General features: G+C 49.9%; 2 protein-coding genes across 6 annotated transcripts in view; both read left to right on the top strand.

Annotated features, from left to right (window-relative positions):
• Nucleotides 1-380: 380 nt before the first annotated feature.
• CUNH16orf89 (chromosome unknown C16orf89 homolog) lies at nt 381-12,031 on the top strand. The gene is made up of 8 exons (XM_052759357.1): nt 381-787; nt 2,775-2,924; nt 5,819-5,969; nt 6,890-7,007; nt 7,616-7,751; nt 8,767-8,871; nt 11,209-11,292; nt 11,669-12,031. Exons 1-8 carry the CDS (start codon nt 592-594, stop codon nt 11,857-11,859), a joined length of 1,131 nt encoding a protein of 376 aa, XP_052615317.1. The 5' UTR covers nt 381-591; the 3' UTR covers nt 11,860-12,031.
• Nucleotides 12,032-24,012: 11,981 nt separating this feature from the next.
• Nagpa (N-acetylglucosamine-1-phosphodiester alpha-N-acetylglucosaminidase) overlaps nt 24,013-27,624 on the top strand; it is a 34,062-nt gene continuing 30,450 nt past the window's right edge. For 4 of the 5 annotated variants that reach the window (XR_008222600.1, XR_008222601.1, XM_052759355.1 and 1 more), the window contains exons 1-3: nt 24,013-24,125; nt 24,222-24,680; nt 26,355-26,494. Coding sequence is in view for 3 of the 5 variants with exons in the window: in XM_052759355.1 (XP_052615315.1) it covers nt 24,040-24,125; nt 24,222-24,680; nt 26,355-26,494 (685 nt within the window). In the remaining 2 variants the exon portion in view is untranslated. The remainder of the gene's footprint in view (nt 24,126-24,221; nt 24,681-26,354; nt 26,495-27,624) is intronic. The other variant, XM_052759354.1, reaches the window with a different exon arrangement.

Genomic DNA, 27,624 nt, shown 5'->3' with positions numbered 1-27,624 from the left:
GGCTGGGGAGACAGTTCTCAGGTAGGGAAGTGCTTACTGAACAAGCATGAGGACCTGGGTTCAATCACTCAAGCCTACATGAAAAGTCAGGCATGATGACACATGCTTGTAATCCCAGCACTAGGATAGTGGAGACAGTAGGGTCCCTGGAGCTCACTGGCCAACCAGCCTAAACTACTTGGCAAGTTCCAGGTCAATGAGAGAGGCTCTATCTCAATAAAGGTGGATGGCTCCTAAGCAATGATACCAGAGGTTGGCCTCTGGCTTCCACATGTCATACATGTACACACACACACACACACACACACACACACACACACACACACACACACACCCCTACAAGTATATGCATCCACACAAACTCATACCCATACATACCCACACATAAAGACAAACAGCAAACCCCATATGCAGGACTGGCCTGACCAGGCCATGGCCCTGTGGCTGATCCCTGCAGCCCTGCCCTGGCACTTGTCTCCAAGTCTTCCTGAGGAAGAGAGGTGGAGGAAGAGGCGGGAACAAGGTAAATAAAGGATCTGGGAGGGTTCCTGGCATTTCAGGGTGTGGCCTTCCACCAACAGTAAGCCATTCATGGCCAGGTTCAGGCTGTTTCTACTCCTGCTGCTGGCCCTGCCACCACAGTCCTCCTCACTGCCATGGCCAGACACTGCACAGGGCACCATGGCAGGCCTGATCCTGACTGCGCTCGAGAAAGCCACCTTGTTCCTGGAGGGCAGGCTGCCTCTAATCAACCTGGATGGTGCAGTCGGATTCCAAGTGCTGGAAGGTATGTGAGCCTTGCTCCCAGGTGGATGCTAGGAAAGCCAGTTCCCCCAGGACCTGAGACCCTGGGTGAGGATCTGGGGCACTTCCTGAATGTGTGGTTCTCAGCCAGCTCTTATCAAACTTCACAGAATAAGGAAGGACTTAAAGGCAATATGAGAAAAGATTTGGCAATTATATTCTCGGAAGGAAAAGATTCCTTTGGCAGTCCTGACAGGCTGGAAACGGTAAGGGAATGCCACTCCCCTCGTCTAAGGGTGCCTGGAGACAAAACAGGAACCCCCCCCCCTTCATGCCCCACCTGCTTCCCTCCCCTTCCACCAAAGGCAGCTAAAGGTCCCAAGAAAACAGCCAAGTGTTTGTTAGCTTTGGGAGGCATAAGATCTGTAAGGAGTGGGCTGGAAACCGGCCAAGGCACACCAAGACACAATGGTGTGCATGCATTCAAGTACACATATGGGTTGCAGTGAGCTCCTGCCCAGTGTTGCAAAGATCCCATGCCTGGTGTCTGCCTAGGCCTGGGCAGTGGGCATCTCCATGGAGATTCCCATCCCCTCCAGGCTGAGATGAAGTGAGACAGAGACGTATGCAGCGGCACCAAATTCCTCTAGAAAATAAGAAGCATGAGCTAGATGTGGTGATGTGTGCTTGTAATCCTAGAGCTCAGGAGGCAGAGGCAGTGGTGTTATGATTTACACGTGCTGGCGGGTGGAGCCAAGGTGCCCCACGGCAGGTGAGAGACAGAGATGCCATGCAGACAGCGCTCAGTGGAGAGTTTTATTGGATGGGGGGGAAGAGAGAGGAGGAGAGAAAGAGGGAGAGAGAGAAGGGCAAGGGGTTCTAGAGGTACACACCTCATGGGAGGAAAGCGGAAAAGAGAGAAGAGAGGGAAATGGGCAGAGTTTTCCCTTAAGAATAGGCTTTTACGTCAGGGCATAGGGTGGCACCAAAGGTCAGGATCAGAATATTAACAGGAGGATCTCTGTGACACTGAGGCCAGCCTGATCTACATAGTGAGTTCTAGGACAGCCAGGGCTACATAGAGAGACCCTGTCTAAAAAATTTTAAAAAAAAAATTAAAAAAAAATCCAACAAAGAAACAAAGGATGGCCGGTGGTGGCGCACGCCTTTAATCCCAGCACACGGGAGGCAGAGGCAGGTGAATCTCTGTGAGTTCAAGGCCAGCCTGGTCTCTACAAAGTGAGTTTCAGAACAGGCTCCAAAAGCTACACAGAGAAACCCTGTCTTGGGGAAAAAAAGAAGAAGAAGAAGGAGGAGGAAGAGGAGGAGGAGGAGGAGGAGGAGGAGGAGGGGGAGGAGGAGGAGAGGAGGAGGAGGAGAAGAAGAAGCAAAGGATGAAGAAGGAGAAAGAGGAAGAGGAGAAGAGGGCAAGAGGGAGGGAAGGAGGAAGGACAGAGAGAGAAATAATAGTCATAATTTGCCTGGGGCTCGCTGGCTTTCCCGTTCGGCACAGCAGGTACGGTGCCAAGCCACCCTCCCATATTTTTAGGGACCTATGAAGATATCCTAAATGGTAGATGAGTAGACATTGGCTGTAAGAACAAATCCATGCCTCCAGATGCCTCCTGCAGTCTAGACTTCTCCTCTTACCCCTCACAGACTGCAGTCTCCTGAGTCAATACAAAAAGCTGAACTTCACTAAATGCTTTCTTTGTACAACAGAAAATGCTGTCTCCACACATAAGCTTACTTAATCCCTAAAACATCCCCTCAAGAGGTAACAGTTTATGATGATGAAGAAAGAGAGATTAAGTGACTTTTTTCTGGCCAGTTGATGAAGAAGCATAGAGAACCAAGATTTGAACGCAAGCCCAACTCTAGAATTCACGCTTAGCCACACCCACAGCCTAGATCAGCTTTATAGGAGCCTCATTTCCACTCAGGACCATGACTATAGCCTTGAGTGTTTCCCTGCTCACGTGTTTGGTCAGATGTTAGAATGAATGACTTCTGACCTCATCCTCCTCCAGTGCAACTTCGAGGAGTCCAGGGAAAATGGGCTTCCGACCCGCTGCTGCAGCCTCTCAGCTTGCGTGCTGGACAGCTGGCCAACACACTGTCTGTTCTACTCCAAAAATCCATCTTCTACCTCAAGCAGAGTGACCCCACATACCTAAGAGGTAAGAGCGGCGCGGGCCTACTGCATCAAAGGCAGCATCCTGGGCGCTCACTGAAATACCAGGTATGGGCACCTCCTGAAGCAAGGCAGGGTCAGGACAGTCTACATCAGTCGTCTGGAAGCCACAAGTGACCCAGCCACTTCCTGACTTTAATTCAGATTTCCCATCCTAGGCCAGAGGGACAGATCTGAGGTGGCCTGTCTCTTTGCACAGAGAATCTTAGTGCCTACCATTCTGTATTTTGCATCAAAAAAAAAAAAAGTTCATCACCTTGCCCTGTTTAAGCAGAGCAGTGGTTCTCAGCCTTCCTAGTGCTGTGTGACCCTTTAACACAGTTCCTCATGTTGTGGTGACCCCCAACCATAAAACTATGTTCATTGCTACTTCATAACTGTAATTTTGCTACTGTTATGAACCATAATGTAACTCTCTGTGTTTCCCAATAGTCTTAGGTGACCCCTGTGAAATGGGGCCGAGACCCACAGGTTGAGAACTCCTGCCACAGAGGCTCCTATCCTATCCTATAAGCCTGATTCATCTGTTCCTGATGAGGATAGGGCCATGTGCAGCACTGGTGTGTGCTGTGTGACACTTTTCCTGGGAAGACATGAATGTCTGTTCGCCCCAGATAGGGAAAAATGACAGACCAAAATAGCGATAGTAAACCGTGAGTTTTTCCGGCTTACTTGCAGGAGTGTGGGTGAGGGGTCACTCCCAGGAGTATGGAGGACTCACAGACAGCTGTATCCTTACAGCCCACCCCAGCATGGATGCCGATTACACAAGCTGGAATGTTACCGTCTGGAGATCTAGATCAGGTTCATTTTCCCTGCTAATTAAAGAATTAAAAGGCAGGAAGACTCTGGAGTACAGCAGGCAGCAGCAGGGAAAATCTCGGACAGCACAATCAGCAGAGGGAATAGGTGTGCACACGGCACAGCTCACGGAGAGTTGGCCCCCTTGCAAGGCAGAGGGGCTCTCCTGGAGGACTGGGGGTTTGAAGGGTGCTTTGTGAGCTGGAATGAGTCCCCTTCCCTTAATTTAGGATTGGTCAAACTGAGAGACACATACTTCAGATAAACATATCCTGGTCCAGCCTTGAGCACATCTGACTGGCCTGGACCAGTCACCAGAGGGGAGGCCTTACCAGCAGGAGAAAAAGCCACCAGGTCAGGGGAATGAGGAAGAAGCTGCCACCTTGAATGTCCATCTGTGGCCCCTCTCCCTGTGCCCATCAGATCTAATCCCTTCAGAACCAACGAGCTCTCCACATGACTTGTAGTCAGCTTGACAGGTCACATCTCTGCCAGGCAGCTTGGATGGTTTGAACCTCCCCACAGTCTTACTACACAGATGAACCAGGACCTTAATTAACACTGCATCCAGCCTTCCCAGAAGCCCCTGGCTGGCCAATGATTTCATAAGAGCTCCACTGGACACCCAACCCAAGAGGTCTGGAATTTTTCTATCAAGACCTCATAGTTCCATGGGATGCTGAGGATTTAGGCAAAGTCTGTCTGTAAATCCTTGCCATTGGTTAGGGGAAATGTTCATTCCCTGACAGAGTGACAGTGAGTGCATCTGGGTCATAACAGCTTCCTTTTAAATATTTTTAAAATGGTCATGTATGTGACTGTCTCACCTGCATATATGTCTGAGTCCCACGTGCATGCCTGGTCTCTGAAGGCTGTGTATTTAGGCAAATCCTATCCCCTATGGATTAGGGAAAATGTTCTGGTTTTGTTGTTTTAGAAAAGGGGACCACTGGGCAGTGGTGGCGCATGCCTTTAATCCCAGCACTGGGAGGCAGAGCCAGGCGGATCTCTGTGAGTTCGAGGCCAGCCTGTTCTACAGAGCGAGATCCAGGAAAGGCGCAAAGCTACACAGAGAAACCCTGTCTCGAAAAACCAAAAAAAAAAAAAGGGGACCAAGGGCTAGGGATGTAGCTCAGTTGGTAGAGGGCTTGTTGCCTAACGTGTACACAGTCCTGAGTTCCCTCCCAGCACTGTGTAAATCACTTGGGATGATGCACGCTCATAATCCCAGAATTTGCTGAGGTGGAGGCAAGGAGATCAGGAGCTCAAGGTCCTCTTTAGCTATATAGTTTAGTTTAAGGCCAGCCTGGACTATGTGAGATCTGATGGAAGAAAAGTAACTGGTGGGATTCAGACTTTATGCTCAGTCCAGGCAAGGCTCAGACAGAGCTGCCTCCTGCTGTGGGCTTAGGTCCCAGGAGGATGTCTTGCTAGTTTTATGTCAATTTGACAAAAGCTAGAGTCATTTATTTGGGAGGAGGGACTCAATGCTGACAAATGCCTCTGTAAGATGTTGGCACACTCCTTTAATCCCAGCACTCGGGGAGGGGGGCGGCAGAGGCAGGTGGATTTCTGTGAGTTCGGGGCCAGTCTGGTCTACAAAGTGAGTTCTAGAACAGCCAGGACTGTTATACAGAGAAAACCTGTCTTGAAAAAACCAAAAGTGAAAAAAAAAAAAAATGCCTGTAGGAGAGTCTGATCGATGATTGGTTGATTTGAGGGGGAGGGCAATCTCACTGTGGGTGGTATCACTCCTGGGAAGGCGGTCCTGGGTGCTATAAGAAAGCAGATTGAGCAAGCACTCCTCCATGGCCTCTGCATCAGCTCCTGCATACAGTTTCCTGCCCTGTTTGAGTTCCTTCCCTGACTTCCCTCAGTGGTGGAGCGTGACCTGAGAGTTGTAAGCTGAAATAAACCTTTTCCTTCCCAGTTTGCTTTTGGACATGGTGTTTCATCACAGCAGTAGAAACTCCACCTAAGGCAGAGGGGCATCCATTTTCTGGGCTGGGAATAACCATCAGTATTATAGCCCTTGGTTCCTGACCATTCAGCACACTTTCTGGAACCTCTCCTCTGCAGAGTTCCAACCAAGCATTCAGCCTGGGTTTTGGAAGTTGCCACATGCATGGACACGCACCAATGCCTCCCTGGTCTACCCCCAGCTGGAGCCCCTGGACTCATTCTCAGAGGAAAGCAGCGATGCGTGCCTGGTGCAACTGCTAGGAACCGGGTGGGTCCCCTATCTCCTCAGTACCTAAAAACCCCATGGTGTCCCCTGGGCCACAAGCAGAGCTTTGAGCAAATGTGCACAGGTACTCACCCTCTCCCACCCTGCTCCATGCAATCCAAATCTCACTTTCCCTGGATCACAGCATTTGAACTCCTCCTCAAAGTGGCTGAGTCCTGCACACAGGACAAAGCCTCAGTACCTGCCAGTCCCTGCAGGGCTCCAAGCACCTCTCACCCAGCCTCTGGGGGCAATACTGAACACAGTACCCAGCCTCTGGGGGCAGTACTGAACAGTCTTACGCCCCATTTCCTTCTGCAGCTGGCAGGCTTGCAGCAAGGTCTAGGGCATTTAAGTGCAGGGGGCAGGGCAGGATGGAGGGGGCATTGTCTTCTTAGCCTCTTTCAGAGAAGGTGCCAAGCCACAGCTGACCCACAGTGGGGCTGCACTCTAGGTGGTGACCTATACTGTCATAGAGGGTATGAGTAAGTATGTTGAGCCCAGACCACACTCCCCAGTTTGCTGGGTTTGGATGGTCCTTTATTTAGGAGACTGATAGGAAAGATACTTGGGGACTTCATGGAAGTGATAGGAAGTCTCAGACACTGGTGGCCTCCCAGTCCAGGACAGTTCAGCAGTACTTCTTCCTCTGAGCTAGATCAAGACCAGGACACAGTCAGTCATGGTATCATATACCTGTAATCCCAGCACTCAAAGAGGTTGAGACAGGAGGACTGGGCTACAGAATGAGACCTTGTCTCAACACAAAGTAAGACCCAGGACACCTGTATTTTGTTTGGCAACCTTTGTGCCCATCCCAGAACCCTCACCCTAATAACCACAGAGGGAAACACAGGGTGTGCAGGCTCTGGGTAGGATGGGAGGGAGCATTGTCCTCATCAGCCTGGTTTGTCTTCTCGCAGGACAGACAGGAGCCAGCCTTGCAGGCTCTCCAGTTTCTGCAGAACCCTTATGACCAAGGCCGGCTGCTCAGGCTACAGCCTGTCCCACCAGCTGCTCTTCTTCCTCTGGGCCAGAATGGTAAGCGCTGAGCAGAGAAGAAAAGCCTATTCTCAACTCCTTTTCTCTTCCCACAGCGTGGCGTGGTGACCTGTGAGGCTCCCTGGGCCACACTTTCTAGCAGCACTTGAAGCTGCCTTAGAGCGCCGCCTAGTGTTTGTCCTCACGTCAGGCACTACCGCTACCTACCTACATTGCCCACCCAAGCAAGATCCTCTCTGTCTCTACCGGTAGTGTCTAACCTTTGAATGCAGCACGACACAAAACTGTAATCCCACTTAAAACATTATAAAGTTTCTGAAATTCCTTTGTAACTCTACTGTGCAAATAATATCATCTCAGAATGTCAAAAGGTTGGACACACCTGCATGGCCTTCCCTTTCTGGAAAAAGACTTTGAGGCTCAGAAAGGCTAATTAGTGAGCCACAGTCACTCAGCTCCTAGCTGACAAGCCAGGATTTAAGCTGACTCTGATGACTCTGCAAAGCGGGCAGTGTGGCTGGGAAGGGAGGAGAGACCTGCCTCCAAATACAACCCCTGCCAGACCAGCTCAGAGCTGCAGGCCCTCCCTGACTGAGCATGTATCTCCCACACGCCCACTTCCTCATCTCCTACTGTCTGTCCCCCAGCAAGGGTGCACTGAAGGGCTGTTCCGCCAGAGCCAGCACTACATGAATGTCTTCTGTGCCAATATGATGGAACTGAACCGGAGAGCCGAGGCCATCAGATACGCTTATCCCACCCAAGACCTCTTCATGGAAAACAGTGAGCCTAGCCTTCTGCCCTCAGGGTAGAGTAGGGGGTGTTTACAAGGGGGCTGCATGCACATACTCCGGATTGCTAAATTAAGCAAGTAAACTCAGAAGGTACAGGTCTAGGGAGGTAGCTTAGTCAGTAAAGGGCTTGTGTTACAAGCACGAGGCCCTGAGTTTGATCCCCAGCACTCCTGTGAAAAAGTCAGGTATGGTGACACATGACACATGCTTGTAATCCCAGAGCAGAGGAGGCAGGGACAGGTGGATCCCCGGGGGCACTGAGGAGGTAGAGACAGATGGATCCCCCCAGACTTGGTGACCAGCAAGCTTAGGTGAATGGGCAAGTCCAAGGTCCTAAGAGATCCTGTCTTGAAAAATAAGGTGGGGCTGGCTAGACGGCTCAGGTGATTAAAAAAAAAAAGGTGTCCGCCTTTAAGCCTAAGGACATGAATTCAGTCCCTGAGATCCACGTGATGGAAGGGGAGAATCAGCTCCCACGAGCTATCCTCTGACCTCTACACATGCCACGGCACACACATGCCCACACACAATAGGAAAACAAATAATGTAATAAAAAAATAAGGTGGGCAGCTCTTTCTAGTTAACCTCTGGCCTCCACAGAAACTTGCATGCGTATTGCTTATTAGAGGCTTAAATGTAACTGACCATTGCATGTCTATTCGTCACAGTGACTGTTCTTTGCCCACCAAGTCTGATCTACTGACCAACTTGCAAATAGATGCCCCCCACCCCAAGGTCTTGGAGATAAAGAGAAAGGGAGCCCTTGGGTGGCTGCTTCTTTCCAAACACCACCTCCAAGCCTGACTCCTGCAACCCTGTGATAGGCAGTTCTAGGGCCTGGGAGCCTCTGGTGGCCAAGACAGAATATCCTTCCAGTCCCTGTATCCTAGAGCAAAGGAGACAGATGCATGCAGGTCCCTTAAGCACCCCCTCCTGTGGTGGCCCCAAGAACACAGGGCAGATGGTGGAGACAGACCTACAGAGGAGACTTGGTGTATTTGCAGTCATGTTCTGTGGTATGGCCGGCTTCTCCGACTTCTACAAGCTGCGCTGGCTGGAGGCTATTCTCAGCTGGCAGAAGCCCCAGCTGGGATGCTTTGGAAAGCCTGGTGAGTTGCCTGTCTGCCCTGGCTGGGAGCAGTGGTTGGTGGGGTCCAAGTTTTTGGGTCACTCAAGAAAAAAAATGTACTGGCACTGAGCACTAACTGTGATTTAGAACATATAAATAAATTCATTCCTCCAGCACTTCCTGAGCATCCATGAATGCACCGGACATTATCTAGGTGCTGAGAAAGTCAGAGCTGAAGGAAAGGGGCAGAAACCCCTTCCATATATAGATATGGTCATGACAAGTTCTGCCAAGAGCTGAGAAAGCACAGAACACTGGGGGAAGGCTCTTTAGACAGAAGGTATCAGGGAAGACCGCCAGGAGGGGATGACAGTTGAGAAGCCTGGATAAGCCTCTTCCAATCATGTGACATGTGACAGCAGGTTGTCTTCAATTTTCCTATCTGAAAATAAGTGAGCATAAGCATCACCACCTTCCACGAACCCCCAGATTGTGCCCGACAAAGGGCAGGCTCCCAGGAAGTGCCAATATCTCCATGAGATGCTTAGGGTCCTTAAAGCAGCAACCACATTTGAGATTAGAAGAAAGCTAAGGTGTGGTGAGGCCCTAAGGATGGATGGTGGATGAGTGGATGGATGGATGGATGGATGGATGGATGGATGGATGGATGGATGGGTATGTAGGTGGATGGATGGATACATGGGTGGATGGATACATGGGCTTATGTATGTATATATATGGATGGATGGATGGATGGATGGATGGATGGATGGATACATGGGTAGATGGATATGTGGGTAGATGGATGGATACATGGGTGGATGGATACATGGGTGTATATATGTATATATGGATGGATGGATGATGGATGGATAGATGGATATGTGGGTGGATGGATGGATGAATAGATGGATATGTGGGTGGATGGATGGATACATGGGGGGATGGATGGATGGGTTGATGGATGTATCTAAGGTATGCATGGTGATGTGCTAAGGCAATGGAGATGCAGCTCTGTCAACCTAGCCACTGAAGAGACTGAGGCTGGAGGATCAGAAGTCCAAGGCCTGCCTGGCCTCAGAGTGTGTTCCAGGCTGGCCTGAGCAATTTAGTGAGACCCTCCCTCAAAATAACAGTTGGGGTGCACTTCAAGTAGGCTTAGGGTGTAAAGACCTTTGCCACCAAATATGGTGACCTAGTCCTATGTGGTAGAAGAGAATTGACCCCCAAAAGTTGTTTTCTGTCCTCTATACATGTCACCCCCAAATAATTAAATGTAATAGTAATTTTATTTTTAATTTATCTGTATGTATGTGAGTATTTTTCCTGCATATATGTCTGTGTTCCATATGTATGCAGTGCCCACAGAGGCTGGAAGAGAGCTCAGGTCCTCTAGGACTGCAGTTATAGAAGGTTGTGAGCTGCCATGTTGGTGCTGGGAATCAAACCTGGGTCCTCTGGGAGAGCAGCCAGTGCTCTTGATTACTGATCTATTTCTCTGGCCCTGATAATAATTTTTAAAAGGGCGAGGTGGCAGAGGGCGGGCCCAGCATGTGCAAGACTCCATATTCAATCCAAAGTACCACAAACATAAATAAACAAAATAAGTAAGTAAAAGAAGTTTCAAAAACAGCTTTCAGTGGCTCACATCTATAGTACCAATGCTTGGGAGGCTAAGGCAGGAGGATTGATGTAAGTTCTAGGCCATGTTGGACTATGAAGTAAGAACCTATCTCAAAACAACAGCTTGGCATGGTGGCACACGCCTTTAATTCCAGCACTTGGGAGGCAGAGGCAGTCAGATCTCTGTGAGTTCGAGGCCAGCCTGGTCTACAGAGTGAGTTCCAGGACAGCCAGAACTACATAGTGAGACATGTGTCTCAAAACAAAACAACAATATTGTGGTTTATAGAATGCAGAGTCCTAGGACACTTGAAGAGTGAGTGGTCAGGAAGATAGACCCCTGCATTTCTTCAGAGTCCCCCTAGAGGTTCTGATATAGGGGGTGGAGCTTAGAGGACAAACATGGCCCTGTGGTGGGCTCTACACATAGGCACAGGCAGAAACCTCTAGACCAGTGGTTCTCAACCTTCCTAGTGCTGCAACCCTTTAATACAGTTCCTCATATTGTGGTGACCCCCTCCCCCCAGCCATGAAATCATTTCATTGCTACTTCATAACTGTAATTTTGCCACTGTTACAAACCGTAATGTAAATATCCCATATGTAGGATGTCTGATACAAAGCTACCAAAGGGGTCGTGGCCCACAGGTTGATAGCCCCTGCTCTAAGTCCCTAAGGGGGTCAGGAGGGGAAGAGGTTTATTGAGTGAGAGCTAAAGTCTATCCTGAGAACTTGGCCTTTGGCTCTTCTCCAGATGCAAAGGGGGAACTTCCGGAAGGCACTCCGCATCGGCAGGGCGTTCTGAGAAGAGTGCGAAGACGGGAAAGACTGTTCACAGGTGACAGACGCTCAGGGCTCGCTGACCCATCACCCAAGCACTCAAGGCTTCCGCCTGTTTGGTGGTGGTTGTTTTCCCCAGTACAAGGGGATAAGACCAAGGGTCTTGGGCATGCCAGTGAGTGCTCTACCACTCAGCTTTCCCACCTCTGTTTCCTCCCTTCTGACAGTTAGCTCAGTGGGAAAAGGCCTGAGCCTTACTTGTAGGGGCAAGGGAAGGGTCAGCATCTATGATGCTCTTCTTAGTTCTGAGCAGGACAGCAATATGCCTATCCAGTGCCTGGCAGAGCAGCTGGGGGAAACCCATAAAGCATTTATAATGGAGTGTACTGAACAAAAGGCCAAGTTTGCTCCCAGGACCTCTCTCCCCCCTACAGATGGCTGTTCTTGCCACAACACAGCCACCGCAGTCGCAGCCCTGGGTGGCTTTCTCTACATCCTGGCAGAATACCACCCAGACAATGGAGAGCCACATCCACCCACACCGTCACCAGAGAGCAACTATCAAGACAGCGTGTCCGTGCCTGAGGTCCAGAGGATTGGCAGGCCCCTTAGCATTTCTTCTTAGATCCTGGAGTCAGGGGTCACATGCTGAGGGGACATCTGCAGAAAGTGAGCAGCTATAACCTCATCACCACATCTAGGTGTTTAAAAGTCTCAAGAGAGCAGGGCCAGGGAAGGCAGGGTTGGAGAGTGGGGTTGACCAGATATCAGCAGAATACATAGAGCAGTCAATCACAGCTGAGTCTTTTGTCTTTTGTGTATACGTATCAGATCATTTGTCTGTTTGTTTGTTTGTTTGTTTGTTTGTTTGTTTGTTAAAATAGGGTCTCAATGTGTAGCCCTAGAACTCACAGAGATCTGCCTGCCTCTGCCTCCCAAGTGCTGGGATTAAAGGTGCATGTCCAGCTGTGCATCAGATCCTGATGTGTAGTCCAGATTGGGCTTAATATCTTCCTGCCTCCACTTCCTGAGTGCTAAGATCATAAGTGTGTGCTACCACACCCTGTTGGGAGTTGAGTCTTGTTTCTCAGCCATAAAGACAATCTTGGATGACTTCAGGGTCTCTGTTTCAAGTCCCCAATTTCAGTCGATACAAATCCTGAATGGACCCAGTGTCCTACTTTGTTCTTTGCAACTATAACAGAATAACTGAGTCTGAGTGACTTATAAGCAATGGAGGTTTATTTGGCCTACAGTTCTGGAGTCTGTGATGTGCAGGGGTATGGTACCAGCATCAAGTGAGGGCCTGTATGCTGCTTCCTAACATGGCAGAAGGGCAAAGAAAATGTATGGGATAGAGATGGGCAGAGACTGGAGTAAGCCAGACCCATGCCATGATAACAAACACACTCTTGACAGAGTGCATGGATCCTACCAGAAGGGCCCAGAACCAAATCTCCTCCTAGCAGCCCCTGTATCACTATAGGTTTCTGTTGCTGTGAAGAGACACCATGACCACGGCAACTCTTATAAAGGAAACATTTCATTGGGGTGGCTCCCTTACAGCTCAGAGGGGAGCACGTGTGTGAAGGCAGAGGTGGTGATGGAGCTGAGAGTGCTACCTCTTGCAGGCAACAGGAAGTCACCTGAATGTCACACTGAGGGAAGCTTGAGCAAAAGAGACCTCAAAGCCTGCCCCCACAGTGACACACTTCCTCCAACAAGGCCACACCTCCTAAAGTGCCACTCCCCTTTGGGGGCCCTTTTCTTTCAAACCTCCACTGTCCCACCTCAGGTTTTCTCATTTTGCTTTGATTTGGGTTTTGGTTTTATTTCTTCCCTAAAACAGTGCCTGGCACTGTAGCCCATGTTAGCCTCAAACTCACAGCACTCCTCCTGCCTCGGTCTCCCCAGCACTGTGGATTACAAGTGTGTGCCACTGTGCCTGGCCTGAGGTCCCACTTCTTACTACTGCTAGAGTGGTGATTAAGTTACAGTGTGGTAGCTGGGCTGGGTTAGTGAGTAGAGTGCTCCCCTAACATGTGTGAAGCCTTGGGGTCAATCCTCAGCACTGTGTAAACCAGGCACCGGTTTATACTGTGTGCCTGCAATCCCAGCACTCAGGAGCAGAAACAAAAATATTACAAGTTCAAAGTCATCCCTGGTCCCATAGGGAATTTGGGGCCAGACAAGGCCAGGAGACCCTGTCTCAAAAATACAAACTAAGGAGCTAGTGAGATGGCTCAGTGGTTAAGCACATGGTTCTTTCGGAGGTTCAGTTTCCAGTACCCACATGGCAGCTCACAGCTGTTTCAGTTTCAGGGGATCCAACACCCTCTCTGAACTCTGCAGGTACTACACACAAGTGGTGCACATACATACCCATGCAGGTCAAACATTAACATGCATAAAATACAAATAAATAAAAATCTTTTAAAAATAAAATAAAATAAATAGGACCAGCAAGAATGCTCAGTGGGTAGAGGTGCCTATTGCCACGCTGTGGCCTGAGTTTGATCACCGGGATTCAGCTCCTCAAGTTGTCCTCTGAACTCATACAAGTGTACGCACATGCACACACACACGCACACACACACAAATGTAATTTAAAAATTTTTAATTGCCAGGCGTGGTAGCTCAAGCCTTTAATCCCAGCACTCGGGAGGCAGAGGCAGGCAGATCTCTATGAGTTCCAGGCCAGCCTGGTCTACAGAGTGAGTTCCAGGACAGCCAGGGCTGTTACACAGGGAAACCTTGTCTCAAAAAAGCAAAACAAAAAAAAAATTAGTTAAAAAATAAAATAAATTGCAAGGTGAGCTCTTTGGAAAACCTTCAAACTGTGGCACCTTCACCACTATGAAAGTCTGTCTGTTCTGATGTCAACATTACATCTTTCCTGGCGGAAGAGGTGAGGCTGAGAACAGCCTGTGGCCAGGAGAGGCGGCTCATGCTGATTTCTACATCCTGTGCATGGAACTCTGAAGGGTCCTGAGGGCATGGTGTTTGCAAGTGCAGTGCTATGTGCCCAGTGGTCAGCACTGTGGCTTTGTGCACAGGCTCCAGTGTTCCGAGTCACTGGACAAAGTCCCTGACTTCCTGTGACTCAATTTCCCCTCTGTAACATCAGGATGATGACATCACTTATCTCACATGATGTTCACATCACATCACATGAAGATGATGTCTTTAGAGTGCCAAAAACTGCCTGTCACACTCAGTGCCAAGCAAGTGTCCTCTGGAGTTATGAGGTTAGAATGTCACAGACTGAGGGGAGTGTCCCAAAGCATCAGAAGGGGCAGCTGGCCCTCCCTGGAGTGCTCCCCCAGTTCTTCCTCTCCTCTGGCTCAAGAAGGTATCTAAATGCTTTAGCATTTGAGAAAAGATCTTCTAGGACATCCTTAGGGGATCAGTAGCATCTGTCGGGATGACGACACACTGTAAACACCGCTTCACCAGCTCAATAATGGAAAACAAGCTTCCAACTCAGTCCTAATCCAGTGGTGCTCTGACCCCACTGCTCCGCTTGACCCCACTGCCCCGCTTGACCCCACTGCCCTGCTCTGACCCCACTGCCCCGCTCTGACCCCACTGCCCCGCTCGGACCCCACTGCCCCGCTTGACCCCACTGCCCTGCTCTGACCCCACTGCCCCGCTTGACCCCACTGCCCTGCTCTGACCCCACTGCCCTGCTCTGACCCCACTGCCCCGCTCTGACCCCACTGCCCCGCTTGACCCCACTGCCCTGCTCTGACCCCACTGCCCTGCTCTGATCCCACTGCCCTGCTCTGACCCCACTGCCCTGCTCTGACCCCACTGCCCTGCTCTGACCCCACTGCCCTGCTCTGACCCCACTGCCCTGCTCTGACCCCACTGCCCTGCTCTGACCCCACTCTCCTGCTTTGACCCCACTGCCCTGCTCTGACCCCACTGCCCCCCTTGACCCCACTGCCCTGCTCTGATCCCACTGCCCTGCTCTGACCCCACTGCCCTGCTTTGCCGTTAAGTGGAAAGGCTACTGATATTCTTATGTGACAGCTGAGCCACACCAAAGCCTGAGAATTAACACATGCCTTGTGCAGTCAGTCAAGTGTAGCATGACTCTTAGAGGTCTTATTAATAAAATCAAGCCTGAGGCCAGTTATTGGGGTGAATGCTGGAAGATCAGAGAGACAGAACAGGCCACAGCTTCCTCACCTCGCCAGTTCCTCAGCTGATCCTGTTTCCTCAGACTGGAAGCCTCTGAGTCTTCATATCCGAATGGATCTCAGCTGAACTGCTGCTAGAAGCCTAAAAGCTTAACCAGCCAAATGCTTCTAGTTTCTGGTCCTCACACCTTATATACCTTTCTGCTTTCTGCCATCACTCCCTGGGATTAAAGGCTCGCTTTCTGGGATTAAAGGCATGAATCACCATGCCTGGCTGTTTCCAATGTGGCCCTGAACTCACAGAGATCCAGAGGGATTTCTGCCTCTGGAATGTTAGGATTAAAGGTGTGTGCTACCACTGCCTATCCTCTATGTTTAATCTTGTGGCTGTTCTCTTCTCTGACCCCATGTAAGTTTATTAGCGTGCACAATATTTTGGGGAACACAATACCACCACAGTCAAGCATGATGACACACACCTGAAATCCCAGCACTTGGGAGGTGGAGGCAAGAGGATCAGGAGTCTTAGGTCATCCTTGACTACATACTGAGTTCAAGACTAGCCTGTACTACATGAGACCCTGTCTCAAAAAGTCAAAAAGGAGCTAGTCATGCAATCCTGACAACCCAATTTCAATCCTTCCATTAAACAAACAAACAAACAAACCAGATATGGATGGGGCCTGATGGCGGACGCCTTTAGTCCTAGTACTTGGGAGGCAGAGGCAGGCTGATCTCTATGTGTTCCAGGCCAGCCTGTTAGCTAGATCTTGTCTCAAAAATATCAGATGTGGGATCTACAAGATGACTTACCAGGTAAAGACACTTGCCTGATGATCTGAATTTAATCCCCAGGACCCTCATATGGTAGGAGGAGAGAACCCACCCCTCAGACTGTCCTCTGACTTCCACACCACAAGCCCCTATGCACAGCCGGGTAGTGCATATCTGCAACTCCCACACTCTTACCTGGAGGTGGGAGGCAGAGACGGGAGGCTCTCCTAAAAGCCCAGTGGCCAGCTAGACTAGACAGCGCAGCAGCAGAGTGAGAAAGACCCTGCATCAGCAAGAAGGAAGCTAGGACCAACTCCTAGAAGCTGTCCTTTAACCTCCACACCACATCCGAGAGTGCGCACACAGACGCATGCTAAATAAAAAATTTAGGGAAGAGATGTCTTTAACATTTTTAATTCAATAAATAACCAACCCCTCGTTCCTGTGCCCAGCTGAAAACCAGTGGTGGGGCTGTGGGACTGATCTTTTAAATCCCTTTCACCTACTCTCTCCCCACTGTCCCCGGGACACTTTACCACAATCCCTCTTAAGTTGTCAGGCCCGGGAACAGTGCCTGGAATCAACGGCGAGTTTGACATGCTCCTGCGGCTGCTGTCTTCTTAGGGAATCAGGAGCCAGGATTTAACACCAATTGGCCTTGAAGGATTTCCTTTGCAGTACTTCATCAACACAAAGTTACCAAGACAGGCTCTCGAGTTTGGGAGAAGTCGGCTGCACATAAACGGATTACAGGAGAATTATACCCACCCCATCCTTCCTGAATCTGAGCTGGGTTAGTGACTGAGCTGGACAATGAGGTGGTTCCAAAGCTTAAGTTACTAAACCAGGGCTGAAGAAGGTAGGAAAGCCTGTGCTGACAGGTCAGGGCACCCTCTCAGGGAGCCACAAGCTGGAACTGCACTGAGGGCTGGGGGGAGGCCCCGAGTTCAGTCTCCAGCATCATGTTAAGAGCAGGCATAGTGGTACATACTTTGATCCCAGCACTTCGGAGGAGGATCAGGAAGTCAAGGGCAGACAAGAGACAAAAACACCGAGAGTCTGTCTTACCTAAGTCAGAATGGCTGTCATCCAGAAACACCGACAAACGTGGGTGAGAAGGTGAGAAAAAGGAACTTATGCACTCTGCTGGCAGGAATGTGAGCTAGCACAGCCACCGTGGAAATCAACATAGCTAAATACCCACGGCTCCCTGGGTAAAGGTGCTTGCTGCCAAGCCTGACGACCAGAGTTCTATTCCCAGGATCCACGTAGGAGAAGACGAGAACTGACACCTGAAAGCTGTCTTCTGACTTCCACGTGCACACTGTGCTACACATGTGAGCAACACATGCACATAAATATAACTACATATGATTTATTATGTAATTTAATATAAAAACTAAAAACGGGCATGTCTTTAATCCTACCCCTCAGAAGTCAGAGGCAGGAGGATCTCTGTGAGTCAAGGCTAGCCTGGGTTACATAGTAATTTACAGGCTAGCCAGGGCTACATAGCTAGTCCCTGTAAAAGGACCAGTATTGGCACAGGATACCCCAAGACCAAGTTCTCAGCACAAAGGAGATTTATTTGCCCCAGAGGGACAAAGGGCAGGGAATAAGAGACAAAGACAGGAGGAGACGGAGGACGAGGGAGAAGGGGACGGGAACGGGGTGGGGGAGGGGTATTTGTCCTGGAGGGGCACAGGGACCGTCTCTGGATAGAGAGAACACAGACTCGGCCTGCAGGCAAATTGAAGTTTATAAAGGGAAAGGGGGAAACTTCATGTTAAGATGAGTTGGTTAATTTTGATTGGGCATGTTAATTAGGGCAGCCAAAAAGGGAGCTTTTGATAGCTGGACCATGGTGGTCAGCCTCAGGAGGAGGAAGTGGCCAAGTAAGGGAACAGACCTCGGTGACTAGCTTTAGGAGTGTAATCTAATGGTTTTTAGCAAGGCAGAGGGAACGGGGGAAGGACAAGGCCTGCCAGAGTCATGTATGTCATGCTCGGACCTGCTAGGGTCCTTCACCATGTCTCCAAAAGCTAAATACAATAAAGTAAAATTAAATAAAAAACTTACAATAGATCTACCAGATGACTCACCATTCCTGGGTATTTACCCCAAAAGACGGTAAGTCAGCACATTCGACTACCCATGTTTACCACAGCCCTGCTCAGCAGCTGAGATAGGCATCGGTCTAGAGGCCTGTCAGCAGATGATGAAGGAAACGAGGTGTATGCACAGTGGAGCTCTCTTCAGCCGTGAAGGGTGAATTACGTCCTTTGCAGAAAAAAAGGCCAATACAGGAGATCATCACTTAAGTGAAATAAGTCAGACTCAGAAAGACAAACACTGCATGTTTTCCTTCATGTGTGGAATCTAGACTTTTATTATTATGTCATATACATACACACATCTATATATGTACATGTATACATACACACACAAGACATAAAAGTGGAACCATTGGGCAAGCTTGAAGCCCTGGGTTCTATCCCATGCACTGTATAAAAACAGGCATGGGCATGATGGTACAAGCCTACAATTTTAGCACTTGGGAAGTGGGGGCAGGAGGATCAAGGTTCATCCTTGGCTACACAGCAAATTCAAGACCAGCCTGGGCTACATGAGACCCCCACCCCCCAAAAAAAAGATTAATTCTAGAATTCACTGTGGGAGCCCGTTTTCGGGTTCCTCGTGGCTTTACCCAGCATGTGCACATAGAGGATGATTAGGACCATGGGCCTGAGTGCAGGTGTCTGAGATGGTCTGCACTTGGCTGTGCTGGGGGAGGAGGTCTTTTGCTCCACCCCTTGGCGTCTCTATAAAAACCCTGGGGCAGAGACAGTCGGGGCCCGTTGGAAAAGGTTCCAGGTCCTCTCGAGGCTATCCTTTATTTTCTATCTGTTTATCTCCGCAAGATTCTCCTCAATAAATCTTTCTATCTATTATTTCCTGCTGCTCATACTCAAGAAAACTCTGGGGAGCTGTGGGGTTGGTGGGTAAACGCCCCACAGTTCACTCAACTGAGCCATACGTGATGGGCTGTTTTTTTCTGCCTCGATGACAGCTGTGGTGTGCCCTGATGACGACTTCAGTGAGGGCACCATGGTTGCCTATATCTGCGGAAACATGAGGTTGCCTTTGCTAGTAACACTGACTCTTTCCCGGAGTCCACAGATATGAGGGATGACTAATGTGAGGTAAACGTCCTGGCATCTGTCTTCACATCTCTCTGTCCCCTGGACTGCAGATGCTTATCACTTAATAAACGTTTTATTGCAAACGCCAACACGGGTGGACCCACTGCGACTGCTAGTGTCCCTTCCGCCCCTCCCTGTGCTTCCTCCCAGCTCACACACGACCATCCCCACCTTTATCCGAAGGCCCAGACTAAACCACAGGGCCAGGAAGTTACACAAGAGGATGAGGCTGTGGCGGGAGGAGCCCTGCAGTTCTGGGCTCACCACGGCACACTGGCCGCAAAGCTGAAAGGCACAGGGCACAGGGGAACAGTGCCTGCTGGAGCGGGCAGGTGCCAGACTTTACTCAGTCCCCAGAAAGCTAAGACAGACAGACAGACAAGCACAAAAACCGATGCTTTCCGTATCTGATGTCAGTCTCTTCCTGTCTCCAACACGCCACAGGCCTGCAGCAGCTGAAGTCATGAGCACAGGAAGACATCCCAAAAGAGGATGAGATGGGGCTTGTGCTAATGGATGGCTTGGCCTTTTTTTGTTTGTTTTGGGTTTTTTTTTGTGTGTGTGTTTTGTTTTGTTTTTTTTTTTCCAGACAAGGTTTCTCTGTGTGAGCTTTTGCAAGTCATCCCCCATGTGGGGGAGGCCTCTTCAGTTGCTGCAGCTACCTTTTAATCAGTCATGCTTCTGTAAGGACCCTCAATAAACTCACGGGCTCACTAGGCTGGATGTGGAAGAATTGTCCCTTCAGTCTGTTGTTGGTGCCCTGAGGTGAACAGATATTTACTCATTTCCCCCAGGAAAGGTCACACACACTGTTGAATACACAAACAACGAGAAAACTCAGTCAAGGACATGGACAAAGCTATCTCCAGCTGAGAAGGAAGTCCTCGGCCCAGTTGTCTGGGTACTGTCCGTAGAAAACAATGTGTGTGCTTGAACCCTAGCCTTCCTGAGAGGTACTTCTCGAGGCCTGTGTGTGATCAGAGTCGGCCATCTGTATTGGATCATGTCCCTCCCAAAATTCGTGTTCTTTGCAAGACCCCAGAATGGGTTATTTGTACGTCTGATTTTTTTTAGACATAATTAGTTCATATGAGGTCTTCCTAGAGCTGAGCTGAGTGGATTGCAAACCTCGTCTGACTGTTGTATTGAGAAGAGGAAGCAAGGCCATATGGAGATGTAGCAGCCACTGGAGTGGGGCAGCCACAAGCCAAGTGATGCCTAAGGGGTTCCACAGCCTTAGACACTCAGAGGCATGCAGCAGTCTCTGTTCTGTGAACTAAGCTCAGATTCTCCTGAGATTTCAGAGAGAGCCTGGATGGCTAACACACTGATTCTTAGCTTCAACAGGATAGCACCTTCGAGGGAGAAGCAGGCATTGAAATAGAGAATACCAAAGCCAGAACCTGCCTTGTTAGTGGCCCACTCCTGACAGTCGGAGAGAAGAAAGGACTTTTGAAGGAAGGGAGGGAAGGAGGGAGGGAGGGAGGGAGGGAGGGAGGGATGATGCAGGCAGGCCTGGCTTGCTGGCCAACTGCCTTTAGCAGCCCAAAGCAAAGAACAGAGAGACACGGTCCCTCCACATCCACGTAGTGGTATGCAACCAGATCATTTAACACTGCATTTCCCGGAAGAGCAGCCTCTCTGAACAGTGTTCACTGGAGTGAGCTATGGCTACTTTAGGCCTCCATCATTTGTGAAGAGCCATTCGCTGGCCTTGACTGTATGAGCTAAGAATCAGTGTGTCAGCCATCCAGGCTCTCTCTGAAATCTCAGGAGAATCTGAGCTTAGTCCACAGAACAGAGACTGCTGCATGCCTCTGAGTGTCTAAGGCTGTGGAACCCCTTAGGCATCACTTGGCTTGTGGCTGCCCCACTCCAGTGGCTGCTACATCTCCATATGGCCTTGCTTCCTCTTCTCAATACAACAGTCAGACGAGGTTTGCAATCCACTCAGCTCAGCTCTAGGAAGACCTCATATGAACTAATTATGTCTAAAAAAAAAAATCAGACGTACAAATAACCCATTCTGGGGTCTTGCAAAGAACACGAATTTTGGGAGGGACATGATCCAATACAGATGGCCGACTCTGATCACACAAAAAATCAGACGTACAAATAACCCATTCTGGGGTCTTGCAAAGAACACGAATTTTGGGAGGGACATGATCCAATACAGATGGCCGACTCTGATCACACACAGGCCTTGAGAAGTACCTCTCAGGAAGGCTAAGGTTCAAGCACACACATTGTTTTCTACGGACAGAAAGGAGCTAGACCTACTCAAATCCCTGCAGGAATTGTTAGACTTGCAATGCCTCCTGAGGAGGTCAGGCACTGAACTTTGCCTTGGGTACTGCCCTGGGAGAAGAAGCCCCAAGAAAAGCAACCTCTGAAAGGAAGTGTGGCCGGGCGGTGGTGGCACATGCCTTTAATCCCAGCACTCGGGAGGCAGAGCCAGGCGGATCTCTGTGAGTTTGAGGCCAGTCTGGTCTCCAAAGTGAGTTCCAGGAAAGGTGTAAAGCTACACAGAGAAACCCTGTCTCGAAAAACCAAAAAAAAAAAAAAAGAAAGGAAGTGTGAAGGCAGAGATAAAATATAAACTGTGCTTCCTGGTGACATCATGGCCTTGAGGGTCCCAGGTGCAGGACTTGCTTTAGCATACTACACCACACACCTGGGGATTCTGCGTTAGTTATTATGCGTGTGTGGTATGGGTGGGTTCATAAGCCATGGTGCACATGTGGAGGTCAGAGGACAACTTTCTGGACTCGGTTCTTTCCTGCCTCTCTTACATGGCATCAAACTCAGGTCACACACCAAATACGTTTACCTGCCGAGCCATCTCAAGAGGCATCCCTACATCCTAAAGGCCAGGTAAAGGAAAACTGGTTTCTTCGGTCAAGAGGAAGAACTTTCTCAAATGGGTGGAGACCTATCATTCCAAGATAGGTCTGAAACAGAGCCAGGCTCGGTGACCTGTGCCTTTAATCTTGTCACTTGGGGATTAGGCAGAAGCAAGAGAATCTAGACCAGTCTACACAGTATTTCAAGAGAATCTAGATCAGTCTGCACAGTATTTCAAGAGAATCTAGACCAGTCTGCACAGTATTTCAAGAGAATCTAGACCAGTCTACATAGAATTTCAAGCCAGCCTGCCTAAAATAGAGAGACCCTCTCTCAAAAACAAAACCAAAAATAAACCAAGCTACCCAAAACACAGAAGAGATAATCCAGTCAGACAGGTCACTCACCCGGCAACGCCTACCCCACCAAGAGGCAGGACCACTCTTAGACTCACGGGTGCACCATAATCCACACTAAAGAGACACAATGTTTAACTCTTTGATGAGCTAATGTACATCTAAAAAAACCTCACTTTTTTTTAATTTTTAAAATTCCATATGTATAGGTGTTTTGCCTACATGTATGTCTGAGCACCACATGCATGCCTGGTGCCTGTGGAAGCCTGAAGAGGGTGTCAGATCCTCTGGAACTGGAGTTACAGATTGTTGTGAGTCACCATGTGTGTGCTGGGAATCAAATCCTGGTCCTCTGGAAGCGCAGCCAGTTCCCTTAACCGCTCAGCCATCTCTCTAGCCCCACCAACCAAGCTTCTTTGCTGTGGGATGTTCTGTTTGTCAAATGTGTTGCTGTCATTGGTTAATAAATAAAACACTGATTGGCCAGTAGCCAGGCAGGAAGTATAGGCGGGACAAGCAGAGAAGAGAATTCTGGGAAGGCTGAGGCAGAGAGACACTGCCAGTCCGCCATGACAAGCGAGATGTAAGGTACAGGTAAGCCACGAGCCACGTGACAACTTACAGAATAATAGAAATGGGTTGATTTAAGATATAAGAACAGTTAGCAAGAAGCCTGCCACGGCCATACAGTTTATAATATAAGTCTCTGTGTGTTTACTTGGTTGGGTCTGGCCAACTGCAAGACTGGGGGGTGAGAGAGATTTGTCCTGACTATGGGCCAGGCAGGACCAGGAAAACTCTAGCTACACTTCTTTCTTACAATGTTTTTTTTTTTGTGTTTGTTTGTTTCTCAAAGTCTCATGTAGTCCAGACTGGTCTCAAACTGGCTATATAGCCAAGGATGACCTTGAACTTATGATTGTCCTGCCTCCCCAGAATGTTGGGAATATATGTCATGGGCCACCACTTCCGGTTTGTGCAGTGCAAAAGATGGAACCTAGAGCTTCGAGCATGCACTGTACCAACTTACACGTTCCCAGGCCCCCAATTCTTGAAATTTTCTATGAATTTGACATCATATAAAAATTAAAAGTTGCCAGGCGGCAGTGGCGCACGCCTTTAATCTCAGCACTCAGGAGGCAGAGCCAGGCGGATCTCTAAGTTCGAGGCCAGCCTGGTCTCCAGAGCGAGATCCAGGACAGGTACCAAAACTACACGGAGAAACCCCGTCTCGAAAAACCAAAATAAATAGATAGATAGATAGATAGATAGATAGATAGATAGATAGATAGATAAAATAAAAAAAATTAAAGTAAATAAATATTTAAAGTTACCTATCGCCCTTCCAGCCTTACCCTCCCTGACGGAATTTGGAGGCTTAATCTTATAAACAAGGTGTCCAGGCCCTTGGTACCTGGAAGTACACACCAGCTGGCCTGGAGTCACATGGGGCGGGCCCACGTGACCAGAGTCCCCATCCAATATGGCGTCCCCCAGGATATGCGGGCTGCTCTTCCTGCCCTCGCTGCTCGGCTTGCTAGGAGTGGCGTGGTGCAGCCTGGGCTCGGGGTGAGTGCAGCTGCCGGGGCCGGCTGGCTGGGGTCCCCCTGTCCTGCGTGCTCTCGGGCACAGCCCTTTGAGCTCACGATCGCCCCGTCCCCGCAGGGTTTCCCGCGACGATGACCTGCTGCTGCCTTACCCACTCGCGCGCACGCGTCCCTCGCGGGACTGCGCCCGGGTGCGCGCCGGCAGCCGCGAGCAAGAGAGCTGGCCTCCGCCGCCCGCGACCCCTGGCGCCAGCCACCGCGCGGCCGTGCGCACCTTTGTGTCGCACTTCGGGGGCCGCGCGGTGGCCGGCCACCTGACACGGGTCGCCGCGCCTCTGCGCACTTTCTCGGTGCTGGAGCCCGGGGGACCTGGAGGCTGCGCGCAGAAGCGCCGTGCCACCGTGGAAGACACAGCCGTCCCGGCAGGTTGCCTCATCGCCCAGAACGGTGGCTTCTTCCGCATGGGCACCGGCGAGTGCTTGGGGAACGTGGTGAGCGACGGGCGGCTGGTGAGCAGTTCCGGGGGGCTGCAGAACGCTCAGTTCGGGATCCGCCGCGACGGGACCTTGGTCACCGGGTGAGGAGGTCGAGAGCCCGGGGCTGTCCCGGGCAGAGGGTCTCCGATGTGCATTTAGAGCCGTGCCCTCCGTGCCCAGATCACCTAACCAAGCTTCCTATTATTCAACTTCAGAGTGGGGATGCTGACAACTTCCTTGAAGTTTACTCGTGTGTTACTGAACGCTTGCTCTGTGATCAGGCCGTGTGTGGGGCCCTGCGGAGGCGACCATGAGCCTGAACGCATAGTTTGTGCCTTAGCGAACTTTCCCTAGGATTAGAAAAAAACGTTTCATGGTCAGCGAAGCCATGGAACCAATTGGAAATAATATAGAGTTTATGGAGAAGTCCTAGACAGCTAGCTGGAGGCCTTTTGCTCTCCCGGATAGAAATCTTGGGTAGGCAAGGAGTGGCATCTTTCAGTTTCTGACTGTATCGCTTGAGATTTGGCAGCAGCCAGAGTAGAAGATTGCGCCATCTAGTGTCCCAGCTCTCTTGCAAGAGGTACAGTTTTGCCAAGGCCGGAAAGTGGACTTTGCCGAGCTCTTAGCAGCCCCTGGTTGCAGTTTCTGGGCCTGCGCAGGCGTCTGGTTCTTCATCCTTCAGCAGTAGCCAGCCCCAGAACTGTTGGTCTTGTGTTGTCAAAAGCCCTAAAAGTTCTTCCAGTGACCAACGCCAGCGGTTACTCTTCCCTGGTTCTGTCCTTCAACCTCAGTCAGTGCTTCTTCACCTTCTCCACACTCCCACTGTCTCCCTTGTCCCTCTCTTGGGCTCCCTTCTGACTGTCAGCTATCTTGTTGCCCTGGCCACTGTCTCAATTACCCCTGCTGCTCTTTCTATGATGGTCTGCTCCCATCCTTTTTTGTTTTTTTCTTTCATGTGTGCATCCGTGTGGGCCCATGTGGAGGCCAGAGTTTGATTTCAAGCATCTTCCATTGTTCTCTGCCTTATTTGCTAATACGGTCTGAATCTGGAGCTCACTGATTCAATTAAACTGGCTGGCTAGCAAGCCCCAGCTGGCCTCTTGTTTCCCTAGTCCATCCCCCACACTAGGGTTACAGCAGCTTTTGCGTGGGTGCCGGGGATCTCTAAACTCAGGTCCTCATGCTTGGGTAAAAAGACTTTTTTTACCCATTGAGCTGTCTTTCCAGCCCATCCTCCCACTTGCTAGCTGCCACGCAGCTGCCTATTCTGACCGTTTGTATTATTAGGTCAGCACATGTTACTAAAGATGGCAAGAGAAGAAGATTCTTTCATTATGTCTAATGTAGGCGCACAGAGGAGGCAGCACAGGAGAGCATCATCCAGCTCACTCCCCAGCTCAACTGAACATCTGCTTAAACATCCAGAGAAGCAGTTCTCGCACCAGTCACAGCACACCTCGAATCCTAATGAAGGCTTGCATTTTCACCAATCACAGCCTTGCCTCTTTAGCACCCATCACAGTGGTCCTGCTAGACTACCAAGGGATATGCTCTCCCTCTGGCCTAGGTAGAAATAGTTGCAGGGTCACCAAGCAAAAAGTTTGGCACAAACTGTTTCAAACAGCCCTGGCTGGGCAATCGGGTGCAGTCTTTGTGTGACTGCCTTGAAGTGTCTGTGGAGCAGCTGCTAACGAATTAGCAATTAGGAAAATTACAGAAAAACTTGGAGCTGTTCCTGCCCATGAGTGAGCCCCTTGCCTCCCTGCTTCCAGGTACCTGTCTGAGGAGGAGGTTCTGGACACTGTGAATCCGTTTGTGCAGCTGCTGAGTGGAGTTGTGTGGCTCATCCGCAATGGAAGCGTCTACATCAATGAGAGCCAAGCCACCGAGTGCGATGAGACACAGGAAACAGGTCAGGAAGGGAGTCAGCGTGGGGCTTTCTTTTTTATTGTTATGTTTTTATTTATTTACTTTGTGTGTGCAGAGGACGGGGGCACATGCCATAGTGTGTGGGGGAAGGTCAGAGGACAGCTAGTTCTCTCCTTCCACTTTGTGAGTCCTGAGGATTGAACTCGGGCTGTCAAGCCCAATGGGAGCCACTGAGCCACCTTGCTGGCCCCAGCACCAGCTTTCTTGAGACCCAGGAACAGTGTGAGTAGGCTACTCTTCAGTGTTCCCAAGCATTTACTGAGAAGCTATTCAGTGCCTAGTGCTATGGTGGGAGTCATGGAATTCAGTCTTACTTAGAATATATAAGAAGGAAAATACTTCGGAAGAATTGACAAGTGCCAAGAAAGAAAGAAAGAGGAGAAAGGGACCAGTGGGGAACAGACGCACAGGTATGAGGAAAGTGCTTCGGGTGTGTGCCACAGCGACCTCCACATAGCCTTGGAGCTTGTCGTAAATACAGAACCATGAGTCCACACACCTTCGACCTCCCATTCAGGAACCACTGGTTAAGTCCTAACAAGCCGAATGTGCAGGCTCTCCCTTGGTGACTCTGATGGATGTTCAAGTTTAAGAGCCACTTGGGGGTGGGCTAGTGAGTTGACTTGATCAGTAAAGTGTTTGCCTTGACAGTGTGAGAACCTGAGTTCGAGCCCCAGAAAACACATAAAAAGCCAAGTGCCAGCCGGGCGGTGGTGGCGCACGCCTTTAATCCCAGCACTCGGGAGGCAGAGCCAGGTGGATCTCTGTGAGTTCGAGGCCAGCCTGGTCTACAGAGCGAGATCCAGGAAAGGCGCAAAGCTACACAGAGAAACCCTGTCTCGAAAAAACCAAAAAAAAAAAAAAAAAAAAAAGCCAAGTGCCAAGGTGTACACTTGTGGTCCCAGGAATGGTGAGATGGGAGGTAGAGATAGGTGGATCTCTGAATAGCCAGATAACCTAACCTACGTAGGGACATTCCAGGCCAACAAGAGACCCTGTCTCAAACAGAAAGTGGAAGACATCTGAGGAGCAACACCTGAGGTTGTCCTCTGACCCCCACAGGCATGTGCACATGCATGCACACCTCCAGAGTATAAAATGCTGGGGTGTGAA

Source organism: Peromyscus californicus, unplaced genomic scaffold (genome assembly GCF_007827085.1).
Source record: "Peromyscus californicus insignis strain IS unplaced genomic scaffold, ASM782708v3 Scaffold_3__1_contigs__length_106647218, whole genome shotgun sequence".
NCBI lineage: Eukaryota > Metazoa > Chordata > Mammalia > Rodentia > Cricetidae > Peromyscus > Peromyscus californicus.
Note: the sequence above shows the minus strand (reverse complement) of the source record. Positions and strands in the feature narration are given on the sequence as shown.